At 37.7% G+C, this 20,162-nt stretch overlaps 1 protein-coding gene across 2 annotated transcripts in view; it reads right to left on the bottom strand.

Moving 5' to 3' along the window:
• Positions 1–1,296: 1,296 nt before the first annotated feature.
• BRMS1L (BRMS1 like transcriptional repressor) overlaps positions 1,297–20,162 on the bottom strand; it is a 49,901-nt gene continuing 31,035 nt past the window's right edge. For both annotated transcript variants that reach the window (XM_025392202.1, XM_025392203.1), the window contains 6 exons: positions 10,937–11,033; positions 9,677–9,760; positions 8,633–8,697; positions 7,880–7,919; positions 5,280–5,406; positions 1,297–2,922 (listed from right to left, as the gene is read on the bottom strand). In XM_025392202.1, the coding sequence (XP_025247987.1) occupies positions 2,805–2,922; positions 5,280–5,406; positions 7,880–7,919; positions 8,633–8,697; positions 9,677–9,760; positions 10,937–11,033 (531 nt within the window). In that variant the 3' untranslated portion in view covers positions 1,297–2,804. The remainder of the gene's footprint in view (positions 2,923–5,279; positions 5,407–7,879; positions 7,920–8,632; positions 8,698–9,676; positions 9,761–10,936; positions 11,034–20,162) is intronic.

The following is a 20,162-nucleotide window of genomic DNA, read 5'->3' as shown; positions in this document are numbered from 1 at the left end:
GTCCTCAGGACCTCCTGAGGCTGTGTCATGGGGAAAAAAAAAATAACATACATACATATATATATATATATATATTCCAGCCAGTTGTGCTGCCATATTGAAGGTTTCAATTCTTTCTACTGTTCCTGAAGCTTTGGAAGTTTTTCTTCATTTTAAATAATTATTAATGAGGCATACATCGTTCTGCAACTGGTGTTCCAAGTAATGCATACATCAGAACAACTTTTACATGAAGAAGGCTGCAAAAAGTACTCAGTGTCCAGCCCACCAATACGAACAGTGATAAAGGGGACAAATCAGGAGTGTGCCATTACTATTTGCCAATAATTACTAGTTGAAGAATTGCATTAGTGATACTTAGACAGTATCTCTTTTTACAAACTGGGAAACAGCAGGAGGGGATGGAAGAAACATGAAAAACTAGGAGCTGTGACAATAAAGGTCCAGATATTGATCCTGAGACAGAAGCTGATCACAAACACAGGAGCAGCAGCAGCCACTACATCACGTTTTGGAGTTTCTAACAATTTTCCTAAATTAAACTTTATGACCAGACATCTAACAGCAAACTGCCAACAACAAAATATATTTTATAGCATTTTAGTCATAGATAAGCATATGCTTTTCTGAATTTTACTATTATGCTAGAATACTACCTATGATATAAATACTAAAGTTTTAAAAGTAAATGTACTAAATCATAGTTTTAAAATAAAGATTTTCTAGGCCAGGTGCAGTGTCTCACCCCTGTAATCCCAGCACTTTGGGAGGCCAAGGCATGTGGATCACCTGAGGTCAGGAGTTTGAGACCAGCCTGGCCAACATGGCGAAACCCCGTCTCTACTAAAAATACACAAATTAGCTAGGCACGGTGGCACGCACCTGGAATCCCAGCTACTCAGGAGGCTGAAGCAGGAGAATCACTTGAGCCCGGGAGGTGGAGATTGCAGTGAGCCAAGACTGTGCCACTCCACTCCAGCCTGGGTGACAGAGTGAGACTCCATCTCCAAAAATAAAAATAAAAATAAAAAAACAAAGATTTTCTATTTAGAATTTCATAACTTACACTGTACCTTTTAATCAAAATACAATATATATGCATATATTTTAAAATTAAGTATAACTTAGCTGTCTTGAAGATCTAAATATACCACAGAAAGTGCTGGGATTACAGGTATGAGCCACTGCACCCAGGCCACCCCATATCTATTAACGTAAACCAATTCAAATCTATCTTAGAAGTGGATAGGTTATAAAAAGAACTAAATACACATAAGTAATCCAAGACACTACAAATCACACTCAAACACATCTTTTTATTATATACTAAATTTAAAAATACAAATCTTATTAAAAATGCTTATCAAACATTGTATACATAAGTACTGTCAAATACTATTGGGTTATGACATTATGTACATTTGCTAATGTTAATTAGAAACAGAACAATGTAATATCACTTTGCTGACACTGAATTTCAGAAGTTAAGTGTTTTAAAATTTGGCAACTATGAAGTAGTGATCTGCACAGGAAGATGTTTGGAGAGGTAAAATAATAAGAAAACAAACGGAATAACGCAGATATTTCTGCAGTAAGTGTTAATGAGTAGATTTCTTCCTCATCCTCTTAACTCTTATTGTAACAGAAATTAAAGTGCACAAGACCACCAAGAATACTCGATTTGGTGTACCCTAAATATATACTACAGCCGGCTGTGCTGCCATATTGAGGGTTTTAATTCTTTGTACTGTTCCTGAGGTTTTGGAAGTTAATTTTGAATGTGGCTAAGGGAAGGGAGGCCAACACTTTCTAAATTGCACCAAATGGCCTTAAAGTATAGAAATACCAAAGATAAAAATATTAATTTGGAAACAGATTCAAGGAAATAATCCCTGTCTACTTTGCCCTAGGAATAAAATTAGAATAGGACACAGTTTTACCCCTGGAAAATGCTTACTAAAATCTGTTTCAAAAGACCAGACATGTACAGCAAGCACAATACTGTCAGTTATTGTTCACCACTTATATACTGCATCATAAATACCAGGTATAAATACCTGCCTCTAAAGGGCCACTAGAAATACAGGTAGAAGCATGTGATCACTTTACGCTAATTTTACTCATTACGTATAATTTGTAAAAATAGGTCATCGCCCCACCATACAATTAAGAGGAAAAGAAAAGTTGCTATTCTACAAAAGTGCTCCTTTTAGCTTTCAAACCCAATAGCTTAATTTTGGGTAAAACAAGATTGTAAGGTACGGCCATCAGTTCTAAATAAGCTGATGATGCCATATATACATCCTCATATATATACATATATATATACTCATATATATATGTTTAAATTTCAGTTCTGATTTAACACTAATGTACTAGTACAAACCATTTATAGGAAACATTTTATAGACCTTATTTACAAACACACAATGAATGACAAAGATATGGAAAATTTTTAAAATTGCAGATAAATGTAGTCATAGTTTACTAAAGATAAAACAAATTTGCATAACTTTTTTAAAAACCAAAGAAAAATCTTTAGAAAGAAACCCCTACCATATACAGTATATCTATTGGTCATCAGACCTAAGAGGCAAATCAACGTAAGGATCATGATAAAATTTTTATTACTGTTTCTTTTAATAACATATCAATGAGATCTACTTAGAGTACTACCTACAAATACACATTCTCTCATGATTCAGTGAGAATATTAAGTTATTGAATACATTTTTTTTTACTCTCATGGCACATTACATTTGGTAACACTAATAAGGTAAATCTAGATAACACTTAAATCATGATTATGAATGTTTAATTGAATATTTTCCTTTCTGTAGCTGTGAAATGTAAAGCTTAGATTTGCTTCCATCAGGCCTCTTAAACCAAACTTCATCATGGTTAATTGTTGTAATTACAGCACTAAAAAGAAAAAAAAGAAAGAATGAATGAATGAATTACAATATGTCTCCTCAATTCATTTTAGATTATTACCTATATAAAACCAAAATAAACTGGCCTACAACAGTAGACTCTGGTATATAATTGTCATTTACCAGAATGCTGCATATCAGCAGTGCATGCTGCCAAAAATATCACATTCAGCAATACTTAGTAGATCATCCTTTTCTTAATAGAGTTGGTAAAATTTACCATTAGCACTATTAAAAGCACGTTCTTCCTACTCCATCCCCACCCCACCTCTTAAAAAAACAAAACAAAACTGGAGTTAAAAGCACTACTTATCTGGTATCATACTTGTAACTCATGTCAGCCCTGGCTTCAGAAAATCTTTCAAATACTAATCTCTAATTCCCAATGTCAAACCATCTACAGTACTTTTATACCAGTTTTTTTTTTTACACTACTAATCTTTACATAAAAAGATCTACTTCTTGAAATAGATGTGTATTTTATTCTTTTTTTAAATTATTTATTTATTTTTTATTTATTTATTTTGAGACAGAGTCTCACTCTGTCGCCCAGACTGGAGTGCAGCGGCGCAATCTCAGCTCACTGCAACCTCCACCTCCCAGGTTCAAGTGATTCTCCTGCCTCAACCTCCCAAGTAGTTGGGACTACAGGCACATGCCATCATGCCCAGCTAATTTTTGTATTTTCAATAGAGATGGGGTTTCACAATACTGGCCAGGCTGGTCTTGAACTCCCGACCTCGTGATCCACCTTCCTCGGCTTCCCAAAGTGTTGGGATTACAGGTGTGAGCCACTGCACCCGGCCTAATTATTTATTTTTTAAAGAGTGAATAGGAATTTTTTTTTTTTTTGAGACTGGGTCTCTCTGTCACCCAGGTTGAAATGCCACAATCAGGGTTCAACCTCCCAGGCTCAAGTGATCTTCTCACCTCAGCCTGAGTAGTTGGGACTAAGGGTACCTGCCACCACACCCGAATAATTTTTTTACTTTATAGAGACGGGGTTCTCTACAAAAAGACCAGCTAGGGCTGGTCTCAAACACCTTGGCTCAAGTGATTCTCCTGCCTTGGCCTTCCCAAGTAACGGAATTACTACAGGAAAGAGCTATTCTACCTGGCCTCATCTCTTTTTAAACAACTTTTATGCTAAGTAGTGGTAAAATATCTCAAAAACAATAAAATAAATAGAAGAATCCAGGAGTATCATATATAAACTAGTAGTTAGTTCAATGAGCTTCTATGAGAAAAGCTATTATACACAATGTCCTAAAAATTTAAAGACAAAATTATAATCTTACAATTAAAACCACTGTATTTGGAAAATGCGTACTGTAGACTAAACTCAAGTTGTTTTATTTACCACTGATACCTACAAAACCATATTTTGTTACCACAGAAGGTACTACTCTGAGAATTATATCCTACATCACTGGAGAATGAAAGATGATGAACATTAATATTTTCAAAAGGTCACAACCACATAAAACTTAGAAGGCTATATAAATAGTTTTATAAACTTTATTTAAGCCTAGACATATTATTAGGACTTTTAAAAGGCAGTTTTCAAGTTACACTTCATTGTTGTTGTTATTGTTAGAGAGACAAGGTCTCACTCTGTTGCCCAGCCTGGAATACAGTGGTGTGGTGAAATGAGGCCAAGAGCCTCAAACCCTTGGGCTCAAGCGATCCTCCTGCCCAAGCAGCTAGGACTATAAGCACACACTGCCATATCTGGCTAATTTTTTTTATTTTTTGTAGAAACGGGGTCTTGCCAAGTTGTCCAAGCTAGTCTTGAACTCCTGGCCTCATGCAATCCTCCTGCCTCGTCTTCCCAAATTGCTAGGATTACAGGTGTGAGCCACAGCACCCAGCCCTAGGTTATATTTTAATTACTATTAATCTTAAGGGTTTTATTAATTTTCCATTTATTTCCTACTCTAATTGATACAAATTCTTTTTATCTAAACTACTCTAACACATCCAAAAAAGTTAAAGATTACTAGTTCCACCAAAAATTCATAATAGTCTGGTTTAAGGGTCATTATAGCACAATCCTAACAATTCATCTACTAGAAGAATTAAGAAACAGGATCAGCTACCTGGCTAAATAATTTCAACATTTCCCCTTGCATTAAAGTTTGTGTTCATAAACTTAATATGAAGTCTGGTTCATACATATTAACACTGCAGTACACACATGTAATCAAGCCATATGTCAAGTGAAAAAAAAAGGATCCACAAGCAACTAATGATATAGGTACACTATGGAGGCAGGAAATCTTTCATTGACAACAATGTTGTAAATGACAGTACTGAGCAACACTGAAATAATAAAGGCTTTTTTACCTTGTAGGACATTCATCTTTTTTATCTATACATATTGTTTGTCCACGTATATACCATTCACCATCATAATACAGTCTTCCCTCTTCAGATCTAGCACTGTGCAGATGTTTTTCCAGTTTCACAGGTGCTAAAGGGATCAGTTCAAAAACCGTTATATTAATAAAACACTGTCAGAAGAACAAAGGGTCCGAATATTAAGAATTAATATCAATCCATGCATATGTAAAAAAGGACTAAAAATATTTCTTAAATAACAAACCTAAAATGTAATAAAAAGATTTATTCCTTACATTCTTTTACATAATCATTAAGTTTTTAATATAACTACTAAACAAAGCTAAACAATGAACAATAAATCATCAATTGATTAATTAAGTACCAGAAGGGGAGGCAGGTATGTTATCAATTATTAGTGCTAATTTTAAGTAGTATATAAAATATGAATTGCTATATTTCAATTGAAAATTATACTTATTCTTTACCCTGCAGGCATCTGATATATCAAAAGAAGCAGAGTTTAATACATGTTCCAAGTGTTCCCCAGGCTTTTAATTCTAAAAAGGAAATGTCCTAAGTACAACTTCTATTTTTAAATTCCAGAAATCATCTGGCATTAGTCAGATAACTCATACAGGAAAAATCATCTTTTTTATGGAAACACAGTGTCAAAAGCATACCATGAAGTCATTCAAATGTTAGCTCCTGAGAGGGCTTCCCTAACTACTCTACCCACTCCTCAGCTAATTGTTATCTCAACTGCACAGTTCTTTTAGAGTAATTACTATAATCTGTAACTATTTTCTTAACTGTTTATCTACATATATATGATTCCACCTCCCCTAAAGAGGCTTCAGGAGGTCCATCTTTTTTTTTTTTTTTTTACCATTGTATCCTCAGGGCTTAAAATACCATCTGGTATATTCTTTCATTTAACAAATGTTGTCTGAACACTTCCTATACACAAGGAAGTATGCTGGGGAAAAAGCTGTGACCTAAAGAGAGATGGTTCTAGCCTTTGTGGAGCTTACAATCCAGTTAGGAGATAGACAAAATTAAAAAGTACAAATTGAGGCCGGGCACGGTGGCTCACGCCTGTAATCCCAGCACTTTGGGAGGCCGAGGTGAGTGGATCACAAGGTCAGGAGATCGAGACCCTCCTGGCTAACACGGTGAAACCTCGTCTCTACTAAAAATACAAAAAATTAGCCAAGAGAGGTGGCGGGCGCCTGTAGTCCCAGCTACTCGGGAGGCTGAGGCAGGAGAATGGCGGGAACCCGGGAGGCGGAGCTTGCAGTGAGCCGAGACCACGCCACTGCACTCCAGCCTGGGCGACAGAGTGAGACTCTGTCTCAAAAAAAAAAAAAAAGGACAAATTGAGTGAAGTGCTGTAAGTAAAACTAATAGGATACAATGCTGAAGATAACAAGAGTGGGAGGGAGACACACTCAACTATGATAATGAGATTCTCAAAAGGAATCTATTACCCAAAAATGTTAAGAACCACTGCTCTACAGGTCTAGGCAGCTGCTCTGGCAGTTAATTCCCCAGGGCAAATACTGCTGCAATGTCCTCACATAATACAAAGTTTAAAGGAATCACTGGGTTAAAAATAAAATGGAATTTTTTTTTTCTTAGAGATGGAATCTTGCTCTGTTGCCCAGTGTAGTGGTGTGATCATGGCTCACTGGAGCCTCGACCTCCAGGGCTCAAGTGATCCTCCCACTTCAGCCTCCCAAGTAGCTGAGACTTCAAGTACACACCGCCAAGCCTGGCTCATTTTTGTATTTTTTGTAGAGATAGGGTCTCATCATCTTGCCCAGGCAGGTCTCAAACTCCTGGGCTCAAGTGATCCTTCTGCCTTGGCCTCCCAAAGTGCTGGGATCACACTAGGCAAGAGCCACCATGCCCAGCCTAAAACAGAAATTGGTCTCTTACAGATGACTTAAGCTGTTTAAATGTGACTAGAAATTCCTTTCCTAAGTATTTCAAATATGTTTTTCTTTTTAATCTAGCTTCATTGTCCTTAGAAGGATTAGGAAATCTCACCTATAGTGAAAGAAGGCAGAAATGGAGAAACTTATCCTAAACACTAATGTCAATCACATTTTGGCAGTGATTTTAGACTTAAAAAAAAAAAAAAATCAAGGAAGTGTAACTTGATATGAATTTTACTAAGGCATATCAGAATGTGTAAATGTCAGCATTCTGATCTCTCTCCTCAGAAAATGCACATGCAGAGTTTTGCACATAATTTCAGAGGATTCACAGAATCTCTGAAGCCAACCCAAAAATTCCAAATACTTCCGCTACAGAATGACAGAGCCCATAAAAAACACCGCATAAATACTTTTTGAGTTACTGATCCAGTATTAGCAATAACAATGTAGCTAAACACTGAAAGAATTATACCACATTCAGAAATTTTGAAACTTTTACATGAAACAATGACTCCAGAAGAATTCCTCATAATTTCAGGTACGGTGTTCACTGATGAAATAAAACCACTGATGGGAAAGTTCTTTAGTATGTAGATGATTTAACAACTTTGATTCAACAAGTCTCCAAAGAGAGTATTTCTCAACTCAGACTAAATGACTTACGTTCCGTTTTCACTCTGTGTGGCCCCAATGTAGCCATTGCCTTAATGGAAAAAAAAAAAAAAAAAGGAAGAAAGAAGTCTGAGTTCAGACTGAAAATATATTTTGGTGTCCATTTAATATATACAATACTACTGATTAACTCCAGAACAAAGACAGTAAAGTATAACCATTAGCTGCTCTAATAAATTTTTAATGTCTAAGACCATAAAGAATATGAGGGATAACAATTTCTCCTAGAGATGTTTTTAATACCTGAAATAATCTCTAACTCTCAACTAAGAAATTTACAAATATGAAAAACTATAATATGGAAAACAAGCCTCCACTTTTAGGCAAGAACAGAAAAGACTATAATTATTGAATGTTTAATGATAGGATGCAAGACACATAAGGGTTCAAATGTTCTTTTGTTCAACAAATATTTATCAAGTGTTTTCTATAAGCCAGAACCAGCTAAAGGACTAGGCACGGATGGTGATGTTATTCTTTTTGGGCAAACTAAATAAATGTTTTTTGGGCTTTTTCATAAATTATTAGTTATATTATAACAGAAAAAATACAAACTGCTGACTCTAACCCTTAAAATATCCTTGTAGTTCACTGTTATCTGTAATAGTATTAAATTGCCTTAGAAAAATGTTGCAAAAGCAAAGCATATTTACAATAATCATATTTTGATGTACTAATAAAAAAACATAGAATCTTAAAAAGACTATGAAAATACACTTGTGTTCCACTGCTCTTTAATCATACCTTCCTAATTGTTGTCCAGTCTTCAAGAATATCAAGATCTTGTAGCATATAAACTATATAGGGACGTTGAATAGTCAAGGTCAATTTAGCTGTAAGAATAACACACTTTGAATTATATTTCCAAAGTACTATGTTTCAGCAAATGGAACAATGATTTATGGGCATAATGCTTTGGCATCCTAAATTCTAACTTCAAATTATTCTTCAAACCACTTAGTACCAGCATAAATACAGTCTAGTACTTCTGATGTCATAACTACATGCCCTTAATTCCATGATATCATTGATTGTAATATATATCACTAACCTAATCACTGGTTTTTAAGGTGGAGGGGAAAAGATGGGGGTAGAGGGATGGTACCATAGGGAATGCCAAAACTGAATATACATATTAATTTATACTCCAATTTCGGAAACATTTAAAAATTTTTTTAAAAAGCACACGAAGCTAGGTGCAGTGGCTCATGCCTGTAATCCTAGCACTTTGGAAGGCCAATGCGGGCTTGGGCCCAGGAGTTTGAGACCAGTTTGGGCAACATGGCAAAACCCCATCTCTACAAAAAATACAAAAATTAGCCAGGCGGAGTGGCACGCGCCTGTAGTCCCAGCTACTCAGGAGGCTAAGGTGGGAGGAGCACCTGAGCCCGAGAGGTTGAAGCTAAGGTGAGCCATGATTGTGCCACTGCACTCCAGCCTGGGTGGCACAGTGAGACCCTGTCTCAAAAAGACAAAAAAGTACACGAGAATTAAACAATCATACCGTATACTAAATGGCTATTTCACATCAAAGCCCTTGGTGAACAACAAGTCACATTAATTTTCAAAGTTGAGATCATGATTGAATTTCTTATCCTCTCCCACCTCCCTTGACTTAAAGTATATACTATATCTTCTGTCTTCAGTCATTTTATAAATAAATCATCTTTTGCTTATTACAGGATCATGCAAATAAAGCCAATGTTTACAAATAAAAGTTATAAAGGCATGCACAATGGAAAAACATATATCAAGAAAAAAAGAAACAGAAAATTTGGAAAAGGATATCTGAAACAACAACTGGCTTCTTTTTGTCAGGACTGAAAGGATCCTTCCTCTTTTTTCTTGACTGAAGTTCATCATTCCACAGCTCTGGCAGGTAAATAAAGATTAAGTATTAGTGGGTTTCTGGTGAACGAAGGAGAAAAAAAGACTATAATTTTACGGTGGCTATTTAGTCACATGTAAAAATGTACAAAACTTCATTGGCAGTTGGGTATATATACATTAAGCTGTACATAATTTCATAATGCTACGTGTTTAAGTTTTCCTCTGCCTTTATTAAAGGAAAAATCAATTTGGCACTTAATGACTAAGAACTGATTACCATACTGTCATGCACTTTGTAAAATTTATATTACATGCATTGTCTCACCTAATCCTCAAAGCTACCACTGAGGTAGGTATTCTTACTATTTTCCTTTTACAGACAAGGAGATTGATTTAGAAAAGTGAAGTAACTGTCCATGGTCACCAGACTAGTAGGTGAGGGAGCACTGGCACTAGGCTCAGCTTATCTGACACCCCATGCCTACCCCAAAGAGAAGTAAACTTTGTAACAGATAAAGTAATATATACTCAAGAACTGTAGGATAACCTAGTAGACCTTCCACTCAATGCAGAAAACCTTTCTGTAATACCCTGAAAAAGCCAAATTCACACTTGACTGATCTAATCATTAATAAGTTATTCCTTTTTCTGAAACAAAAGTCTATCTCCCTATAACTTCTATCAGTTTGTCCTACCTTGTATGATGTCAAAAAGGTTTTCATTCCTTCTTCCACATGACAGTCTTTTAAGACTTTCAGGGGAAAATATATACTGCAGCTAACTTCCAATACTATTCTTTTTTTTGTTTTTTGGGAGAGTCTGGAGTGCAGCGGTGCCATCGTGGCTCACTGCAATCTCGAACTCCTGGGATCAAACGATGCTTCCACCTCAGTCTCCTGCATAGCTGGGACTATAGATGTAGATGTGCAGCACCACATCCAGCCCTGACACTATTCTGCCAGTAGGTTCCTGTCATACTTCTGTTTCGTCCCTTGTCATGTGCTCCATTTTATACATCTTTCTAAAGTGTGAATTCAAATTACAATAACAATATAATCACCATCACATGAAATTCTTTAGAGCTCTTCCCCTTTTCTTCTTTCCTGGGACATTTCATTTACATAATATTAATATTAGAAGACTAAGATATGATGAGACACTACAGTAAACCAAAGGTTTGGTGCCACTCAAACATCACAATCATATCATTCTCCTTACCTGAGGTAATATCAATGCTGTGCCTATCCTCTTCAAGCCTTCTTATCTTCTCCTCTAGTTCACTCTGGACTGTATCATATAGCAACAGCTTTTCGCTCTGGGGAGAAAAACAGATTATACTTAAGTAGAAGGAAAAAACTTGGTGTATTTTAATTAAGAGTACCAAATAACTTAAAGCACTTTAATATAGATGCTTTTGTTTGCTTTTTCAATTCAATTAAAAAATTTAAAGAAGAAATGTCAAATACATGAAAGAAATAAAACTAGAAAACATAGAATCTATGCATAGATTTAACTACATGCAATTACATTCTGTATAAGAACATCTAAATTATGTGTAAGGTACATTTAGAGGTAAATATTTACTTAAAAAAAACTCATAGCAAACCCCTATGGCCCCTTTTAAACATAAGTAGGTCCCATCTGTCACCATAATGGAAAACTTATCCTATAAAGTACATAATTATAAAATGGATATTTTCTCAAAGGAATAATAATTGGGTCATTATGCCTCACTAATATCTCAGCATCATATTAAAATAGTCAAAGAGAAAGATTTAAGTACAAATTTTATAATTATTTAAAATAATTCAATTATAGTCTAAATTATAAAATTACAGACTAATCATATCCAAATCTCTCCAAAAATTATAGACAGATTGAATCGCTAAAACAGACAAGACTGGCAAATAGACTAGAACCCAGGTCTACTAGCTCTAGTCCATGTTTTTAATTATATAATGCTGTAGCCCTAATTTAAAAAGCCATAAAATGTACGTAATATATAAAGATTACATTAAAAACCTATAGCCACATGTTTATCTCTAGTGAAGGATATCAGATGATTGGATATAGCTAGATGTGACTGTCTTGCGGAAGCTATTGGGATATAGTTGGATATGACTATATGTAGAAAACACAGGCCACACCCATGTAGGCTGTATTCCTGGTGTCAATCAGGAAGCCCTCTCTCTTGAGTTTGAAATTTAGAAACTACACATGCTTGAAGGGTTTCCTGAGTGTCAGGGAAAAGATGGCTTGTATGAATTTGAGGCAAGCCAGGAGCTAAGGAGAAAGCAACGCTGAAAACTAAAACTAGATTTCACATCAAACATGGTTTCATTGCATGCTGTTCTCTGTACTTACTTCCTTCTGCTTGCTCCCTTGCCTTTGGTAAAGCCTTATGAAATATTTCAGCCTTATCTATATTGTGCTACAAGACTTGGAAAATATCAGAGAAAAAGGGAGTGCAGTCCCCCTCCACAAGACCATGGTAGCAGCTATAAATAGATCCAATCTCCCCAACCAAAGATGACTCTAAATGCAGAGCTGGAGTGATAAGCCTTTTGCTTTTAAGAATATGAACATTTAATTGGTGTATTCTCTTTTCTTCCTATTGACAAATTAGGCCAAGTAGAAATTCTTTTAAAAATCCACTAATCATTCTTTATTATTTTTTAAAAAGCCACAATGAAACTGAAATGTTTGAAGCATTGAAAGCATCTCTAAACATACCAGAAGTATACCTTAAAGCAGAACTGCCATGAATCCATTCTCATTCTTATTTCTCTTTCTTTTTCTTGGAAAGTTTTCTCCCTTTTCTCCAGCTTCTCAAGACCCTCAAAAAGCTCCCCTGAAGGGAAAATGAAGCCCTAATGGAACAGCTAGAAGATACCAAGAAAAGAAGGGGGCAAACTCTCTTGCTTTGGTGACTGTGGAGGTTTTTTATATATATATACACTTTAAGTTCTAGGGTACATGTGCACAACGTACAGCTTTGTTACGTATGTATACATGTGCCTTGTTGGTGTGCTGTACCCATTAACTCGTCATTTACATTAGGTATTTCTCCTAATGCTATCCTTCCCCCATCCCCCCACTCCATGACAGGCCCAGTGTGTGATGTTCCCCACCCTGTGTCCAAGTGTTCTCATTGTTCAATTCCCACCTGTGAGTGAGAACATGCAGTGTTTGTCTTCTGTCCTTGTGATAGTTTGCTCAGAATGATGGTTTCTAGCTTCATCCATGTCCCTACAAAGGACATGAACTCATTCTTTTTTATGGCTGTATAGTATTCCATGGTGTATATGTGCCACATTTCGTTTTCTTAATCCAGTCTATCATTGATGGACATTTGGGTTAGTTCCAAGTCTTTGCTATTGTGAACAGTGCCACAATAAACATACGTGTGCATGTGTCTTTATAGCAGCATGATTTATAATCCTTTGGGTATATACCCAGTAATGGGATGGCTGGGTCAAATGGTAATTCTAGTTCTAGATCCTTAAGGAATCGCCACACTGTGTTCCACAATGGTTGAACTAGTTTACATTCCCACCAACAGTGTAAAAGTGTTCCTATTTCTCCACATCCTCTCCAGCACCTGTTGTTTCCTGACTTTTTAATGATCGCCATTCCAACTGGTGTGAGACGGTATCTCACTGTGGTTTTGATTTGCATTTCTCTGATGGCCAGTGATGATGAGCATTTTTTCATGTGTCTGTTGACTGCAAAAATGTCTTCTTTTTAGAAGTGTCTGTTCATATCCTTTACCCACTTTTTGATGGGGTTGTTTGATTTTTTTCTTGTAAATTTGTTTAAGTTCTTTGTAGATTCCGGATATTAGCCCTTTGTCAGATGGGTAGATTGCAAAAATTTTCTCCCATTCTGTAGGTTGCCTGTTCACTCTGACAGTAGTTTCTTTTGCTGTGCAGAAGCTCTTTAGTTTAATTAGATCCCATTTGTCAGTTTTGGCTTTTGTTGCCATTGCTTTTGGTATTTTAGTAATGAAGTCCTTGCCCATGCCTATGTCCTGAATGGTATTTCCTAGGTTTTCTTCTAGGGTTTTTATGGTTTTAGGTCTTACATTTAAGTCTTTAATCCATCTTGAGTTAATTTTTTTATAAGGTGTAAGGAAGGGATCCAGTTTCAGTTTTCTACATATGGCTAGCCAGTTTTCCCAACACCATTTATTAAATAGGGAATCCTTTCCCCAACGCTTGTTTTTGTCAGGTTTGTCAAAGATCAGATGATTGTAGATGTGTGGTATTATTTCCAAGGGCTCTATTCTGTTCCATTAGTCTGTATCTCTGTTTTGGTACCAGTACCATGCTGTTTGGGTTACTGTAGGCTTGTAGTATAGTTTGAAGTCAGGTAGCATGATGCCTCCAGCTTTGTTCTTTTTGCTTAGGATTGTCTTGGCAATGCAGGCTCTTTTTTGGATCCATATGAACTTTAAAGTAGTTTTTCCAATTCTGCAAAGAAAGTCATTGGTAGCTTGATGGGGATGACACTGAATCTATAAATTACCTTGGGCAGTATGGCTTATGGATATGATTCTTCCTATCCATAAGCATGGAATGTTCTTCCATTTGTTTGTGTCTTCTTTTATTTCGTTCAACAGTGAAGGTTTCTATGTTCAATAGTTATTTTGGGTTTTTTGTTGTTGTTGTTGTTGTTGTTGTTTTCTGATAGGGAGTCTCCCTCTGTCTCCCAGGCTGGAGTGCAGTGACACGATCTTGGCTTACTGCAAGCTCCGCCTCCCGGGTTCAGGTCATCTTCCTGCCTCAGCCTGCAGAGTAGCTGGACTACAGGCGCCAGCCACCACACCCGGCTAATTTTTTGTATTTTTAGTAGAGACGGGGTTTCACCATGTTAGCCAGGATGGTCTCGATCTCCTGACCTCGTGATCCGCCCGCCTCAGCCTCCCAAAGTGCTGGGATTACAGGCGTGAGCCACAGTGCCCTGCAGTTATTTTGGTTTTTAAAAAAATTCTACTCGGCCGGGCGTGGTGGCTCGCACCTGTAATCCCAGCACTTTGGGAGGCCAAGGTGGGTGGATCACAAGGTCAGGAGACAGAGGCCATCCTGGCTAACACGGTGAAACTCCATCTCTACTAAAAATACAAAAAATTAACCAGGCGTGGTGGCAGGCGCCTGTAGTCCCAGCTACTTGGGAGGCTGAGGCAGGAGAATGGCATGAACCTGGGAGGCGGAGCTTGCAGTGAGCTGAGATCGCACCACTGCACTCCAGCCTGGGAGACACAGCAAGACTCCATCTCAAAAAAAAAAAAACAAAAAAAAAACAAAAAAAAACTACTACTCATAAGTATAGGTTTAGTTTCAAGATCCCACATCCCTCTAGTCTCCACATCTAGACTTACTGATCCTACTCACTAATAACCCCTTTCCCAGGCTGACACTGATGCTGTTTCTCATCAGGAGACCTTCAAAGAGCCCCAGGAAACTGGCCCCAGGCTTCCATTATTGTACCCACCTCACACAGACCTGTATTCAGAACTAACTCCTCTTTGGCAGTTCCCTGACTTACATGCGTCACAATTCTCAACTTCTGTCAGGACTGCAGCCCTGGAAGATTTTCATGGGCTAATATTATCAGAGACTGACACATTAAAAAGCTACAGTAGTTTTTTTTTTGTTTTTTTTTTTTTAAAGCATACTGCATTGGAATAAAAAAATGCAGAACAGAATTTTAAAACTCAGAAACAGACCCTGGCTATGGAGAAATGACAAAGGTGACTTTTCAAATCATCTGGAAATCTGATATCAATAAATGACAATAGAAAAAAGAGTTTAGGCCAGCCACGGTGGCTCACGCCTGTAATCCTAGCACTTTGGGAGGCTGCGGCAGGCAGATTACTTGAGGTCAGGAGTTCAAAACCAGCCTGGCCAACATGGTGAAACCTTGTTGTCTCTACCAGAAATACAAAAACATTATCTGGACATGGTGGTAGACACCTGTAATCCCAGCTGTTCAGGAGGCTGAGGCACTAGAATCGCTTGAGCCCAGAAGGCGGAGGTTGCAGGAAGCTGAGATCACGCCACTGCACTCCAGCCTGGGTGACAGAGCGAGACTCTGTCTCAAAAAATAAGAAAAATGAGTTTACCTATATCCTGAATAGGTTTTGCTTTACATTATACATAATTTACACATAAAAGTAAATGGACTAAAGAATTAAATTTATAAAATGAAAGCTAAAAGAAAATATTAAAGAAATAATATATAAGAAATTTCCCAGAACTAAAGATATGAGTTTTTTTATTAAAAAGTTCATCTTGCCAGGCACGATGGCACACCCCTATATTCCAGCACTTTGGGATGCTGAGGCAGGAGGATCACTTGAGCCCAGGAGTTTGAGACCTGCTTAGGCAACATAGTGAGACCCCATCTCTACAAAATATTTTTTAAAATTAGCTAAGCATGGCAGCATGGGCCAGCTACTCAGGAAACTGAGGCAGGAGGATTGCTTGAGCCCAGGAGTTGGAGGCTGCAATGAGTTATGACTGCACCACTGTACTCAAGCCTGGGCAATAGAACAAGACTCTGTCTCTTAAAAAAAAATTCAAATAAATACATAAAATCAAAAGCTCCTCTGGGTATCCAGCACAATGAACAAAAAAAAGACCACATCAAAGCACATCATCTCACAATCCCACAATACCCAGATGAGAATAAAGAGAAGATCCTAAACGTATTCAGGAAGAAAACAGGTCATGTACAAAGGATCAGGAATCAAAATGGTAAGAGACTTTACAAAAGCAATGCTGGAAGCTAGAAGATAATGGAACAATGCCTTCAAAATTCTGAGGAAACATGATTTCTATCTAGAATATCATACTCTTAAGTGTGAGAGTGAAGATGTTTTCAGACAGGAAAGATGTGGTGGTTTTAAAACATGTCAAGTAATCCTCTGATACTCCTAACTTCAAATGGTAGGGACTAATACTCTTTCTTAAATATGGGTAGGACGGGCCAGGTACAGTGGCTCACGCCCGTACTCCCAGCACTTTGGGAGGCTGAGGCTGGCAGATCATTTGAGGTCAGGAGTTCAAGACCAGCCTGGCCAACATGGTGAAACCCAGTCTCTACTATAAAAAAGGAAAAAATAAGCCAGGCGTAGTGCAGGCACCTATAATCTCAGCTACTCGGGAGGCTGAGGCAGGAGAATCACCTGAACCCAAGAGGGGGGTTGCAGTGATCCGAGATCGCACCACTGCACTCCAGCCTGGGTGACTAAGCAAGGCTCCGTCCCCCCCCCCCCAAAAAAATGAGTAGGGCGTAGCAACTGACTTATAATGAACAGAATGTGGCAGAAATCTAGGTCATAAAAACAGTCACCTCTGTCTTGCTATCTTGGATCACTAAGTCTGGAAGAACCTGGGCACCAGGTTATGAGGACACTCAATCAGCCTGCGGAGAGACCCATGTGAGAACTAAGACTTCTCACCAAGAACCAGCAACAACTTGCCAGCCTGTGAATGAGTCACCTTGGAAGCGGATGCACCAGTCTAATCAAGCCTTGAGATGACTGCATCCCTGGCTGGTATCTTCACTGCAACTTCATGGGATTGCCTGACCCAGAACCATCAAGCTAAGTTGCTCCCAAATTCCTGGCCACTAAGACTGCAAAATAATAAATGTTTATTGTTGCATTAAGCCACTAAGTTTTGGAGTAATTAATTACAAAGCAATAGACAAGCAATACAAGAAGTCTCCAAAAACTAACTTCTAGAAATCCTCTCTCAGGATGCTACTGAAAGATACACTCTATCAAACTTAAGGAGAAAATAAGATGCTAGCAGAGGAGAGGTGAAGGGGACATCAAGGTTGGTGGTAAAGAGATGCCCCAAAAAGACAGATGCAGCTGGCCTCCATCTGAAAGGGAGTGAAGGACTCCCTCCTGGAAGCAACCCCTCTATCCCTCCTGTCCCCTGTCCTCCTGCTCCATCTTTCAGATGGAGGCCAGCTGCATCTGTCTTTTTGGGGCATCTCTTTACCACCAACCTTGACGTCCCCTTCACCTCTCCTCTGCTAGCATCTTATTTTCTCCTTAAGTTTGATAGAGTGTATCTTTCAGTAGCATCCTGAGAGAGGATTTCTAGAAGTTAGTTTTTGGAGACTTCTGGTATTGCTTGTCTATTGCTTTATAATTAATTACTCCAAAATGAGGCTGATGGATTATCTGGTGCATTTGATCACAGAGAAAATAGGATTAGAACTTCAGTATCTGAAAGAAGCAAATATGAGGGGCTTTTCTAAGTCATTCTAGAAGTCATCAGAAGACACTGTTTACAACTAACTTTAAAACAAGAAGCAATTTTGACCTTTACTGGACAGTAGTTTAAATATTCATATATTGAAAACTTATAAAAGGTCCAGTGTTTTTTTTTTGTTTTGTTTTTTACTTTTCTTGAGTCCATTAAGTAACATGCTTTTTATTTTGTGGAATACTCAGGCTTCGTGAAAAATCAATAAAACTATATATGTTTAGCTTAATTTAAAAAAAAAAAAAACAGCATTAGGAGGCCTTCATAGATCTGCTAGGGTCTGTGGGAAGAATTGATAAACACAGAGAAAACTAACAAATAATAAATGAAGCAAGTATTAATTCCAAAGTTTAAAAAAATACACAAGATGGCTCACACCTGTAATTCCAGCACTTTGGGAGGCCGCGGCAGGCGGATCGCAAGGTCAGGAGATCAAGACCATCCTGGCTAACATGGTGAAACTCCATCTCTACTAAAAATACAAAAAATTAACCAGGCATGGTAGCGGGCACCTGTAGTCCCAGCTACTTGGGAGGCTGAGGCAGGAGGATGGCGTGAACCTGGGAGGTGGAGCTTGCAGTGAGCCGAGATCGCGCCACTGCACTCCAGCTGGGAGACAGCAAAACTCCGTCTCAAAAAAAAAATTTACACAAGAAAAATTTTAAACATAATGTAACTCTTGACTCAGTAAACAATATTTAAAATTTAAAACAAAAATTGTAACAACAGTATTAGAAGAATGGAACAGAAAAATCTTCAGCTTACATAATAGGAAACCAATAGATGATGTTTAAAACTGCTTTATTTAGAAATATGAGGGCCAGGTGCAGTGGCTCATACTTATAATCCCAGTACTTTGGGAGGCCAAAGCAGGAGGATCGCTTGAGGCCAGGGGTTCAAAATCAGCCTAGGCAATATAGCAAGACCCCCATCTCTATAAAAAAAAATTTTTTTAAAGAAAGGAATATAAGGGTAAAAATCCAAAGCAACTGATAAATGAGTTAGAAATATAATTGCCACTGGGATATAGAATTTAAAAATAGGACAGGAGACTGCTGTTTTTCATCATAAATTATAAGGCTATGCCTTCAAAAATATATACACACATTACTTGCTAACAACATATATATGTGTGTGTGTATATATGTGTGTGTGTATATATACACATATATATACACATATATACATATATATACATATATATATACACACACACACACACATATATATATATATATATATATATATATATATTTTTTTTTTTTTTTTTCCCTTGAGACGGAGTCTTGCTCTGTCACCCAGACTAGAGAGCAGTGGCACGATCTCATCTCACTGCAACTTCCACCTCCCAGGTTCAAGTGATTCTACTGCCTCAGCCTCCCAAGTAGCTGGGATTACAGGCGGGTGTGACCACGCCCGGCTAATTTTTCTATTTTTAGTAGAGACGGGTTTTATCATATTGGCCAGGTTGGTCATGTACTCCTGACCTCAAGTGATCCGCCTGCCTCGGCCTCCCAACGTGCTGGGATTACAGGCATGAGCCACCGCGCATGGCCACAGCAAATTTTTCAGAAGAGTGTCTACAGACATAGCATGCTCATAAAATGCTGCTTGAAAATAAGTTAGGATACAAAATAGTACATTCAAAATCATACCAGCTGGTTTTTGAAAAATAGGCCAGGCATGGTGGCTCACACCTGTAATTCCAGCACTTTGGGAGGCTGAGGTGGGAGATTACTTGAGGCCAGGAGTTTGAGACCAGCCCCTGGGCAACATGGCAAACCCTGTGTCTACTAACTATACAAAAAATTAGCCAGTGTGGTGGCAGACGCCTGCTGTAATCCCAGCTACTCGGGAGGTTGAGGCACAAGAATAGCTTAAGCCTGGGAGGCAGAGTTTACAATGAGCTGAGATCGCGCCACTGCACTCCAGCCTGGGCGACAGAACAAGACTCTGTCTCAAAAACAAAACCCCCCAAAAAAAGTACATACTTATTAACAGTGATTACCTCTGGTTGGAAGATTATAGTTGATTTTATCTTTCTTTAGACTTATTTCTCAATAGTCGTTTACTAATGTCATAATCAGAAAAAAATTAAGTGAATAAACAACCAAAAGATCAGACCCCTGAATACTTTTCACCAATTTTCTCAAGAACCT

This window comes from Theropithecus gelada, chromosome 7b, assembly GCF_003255815.1.
Source record: "Theropithecus gelada isolate Dixy chromosome 7b, Tgel_1.0, whole genome shotgun sequence".
Classification (NCBI taxonomy): Eukaryota; Metazoa; Chordata; class Mammalia; order Primates; family Cercopithecidae; genus Theropithecus; species Theropithecus gelada.
Note: the sequence above shows the minus strand (reverse complement) of the source record. Positions and strands in the feature narration are given on the sequence as shown.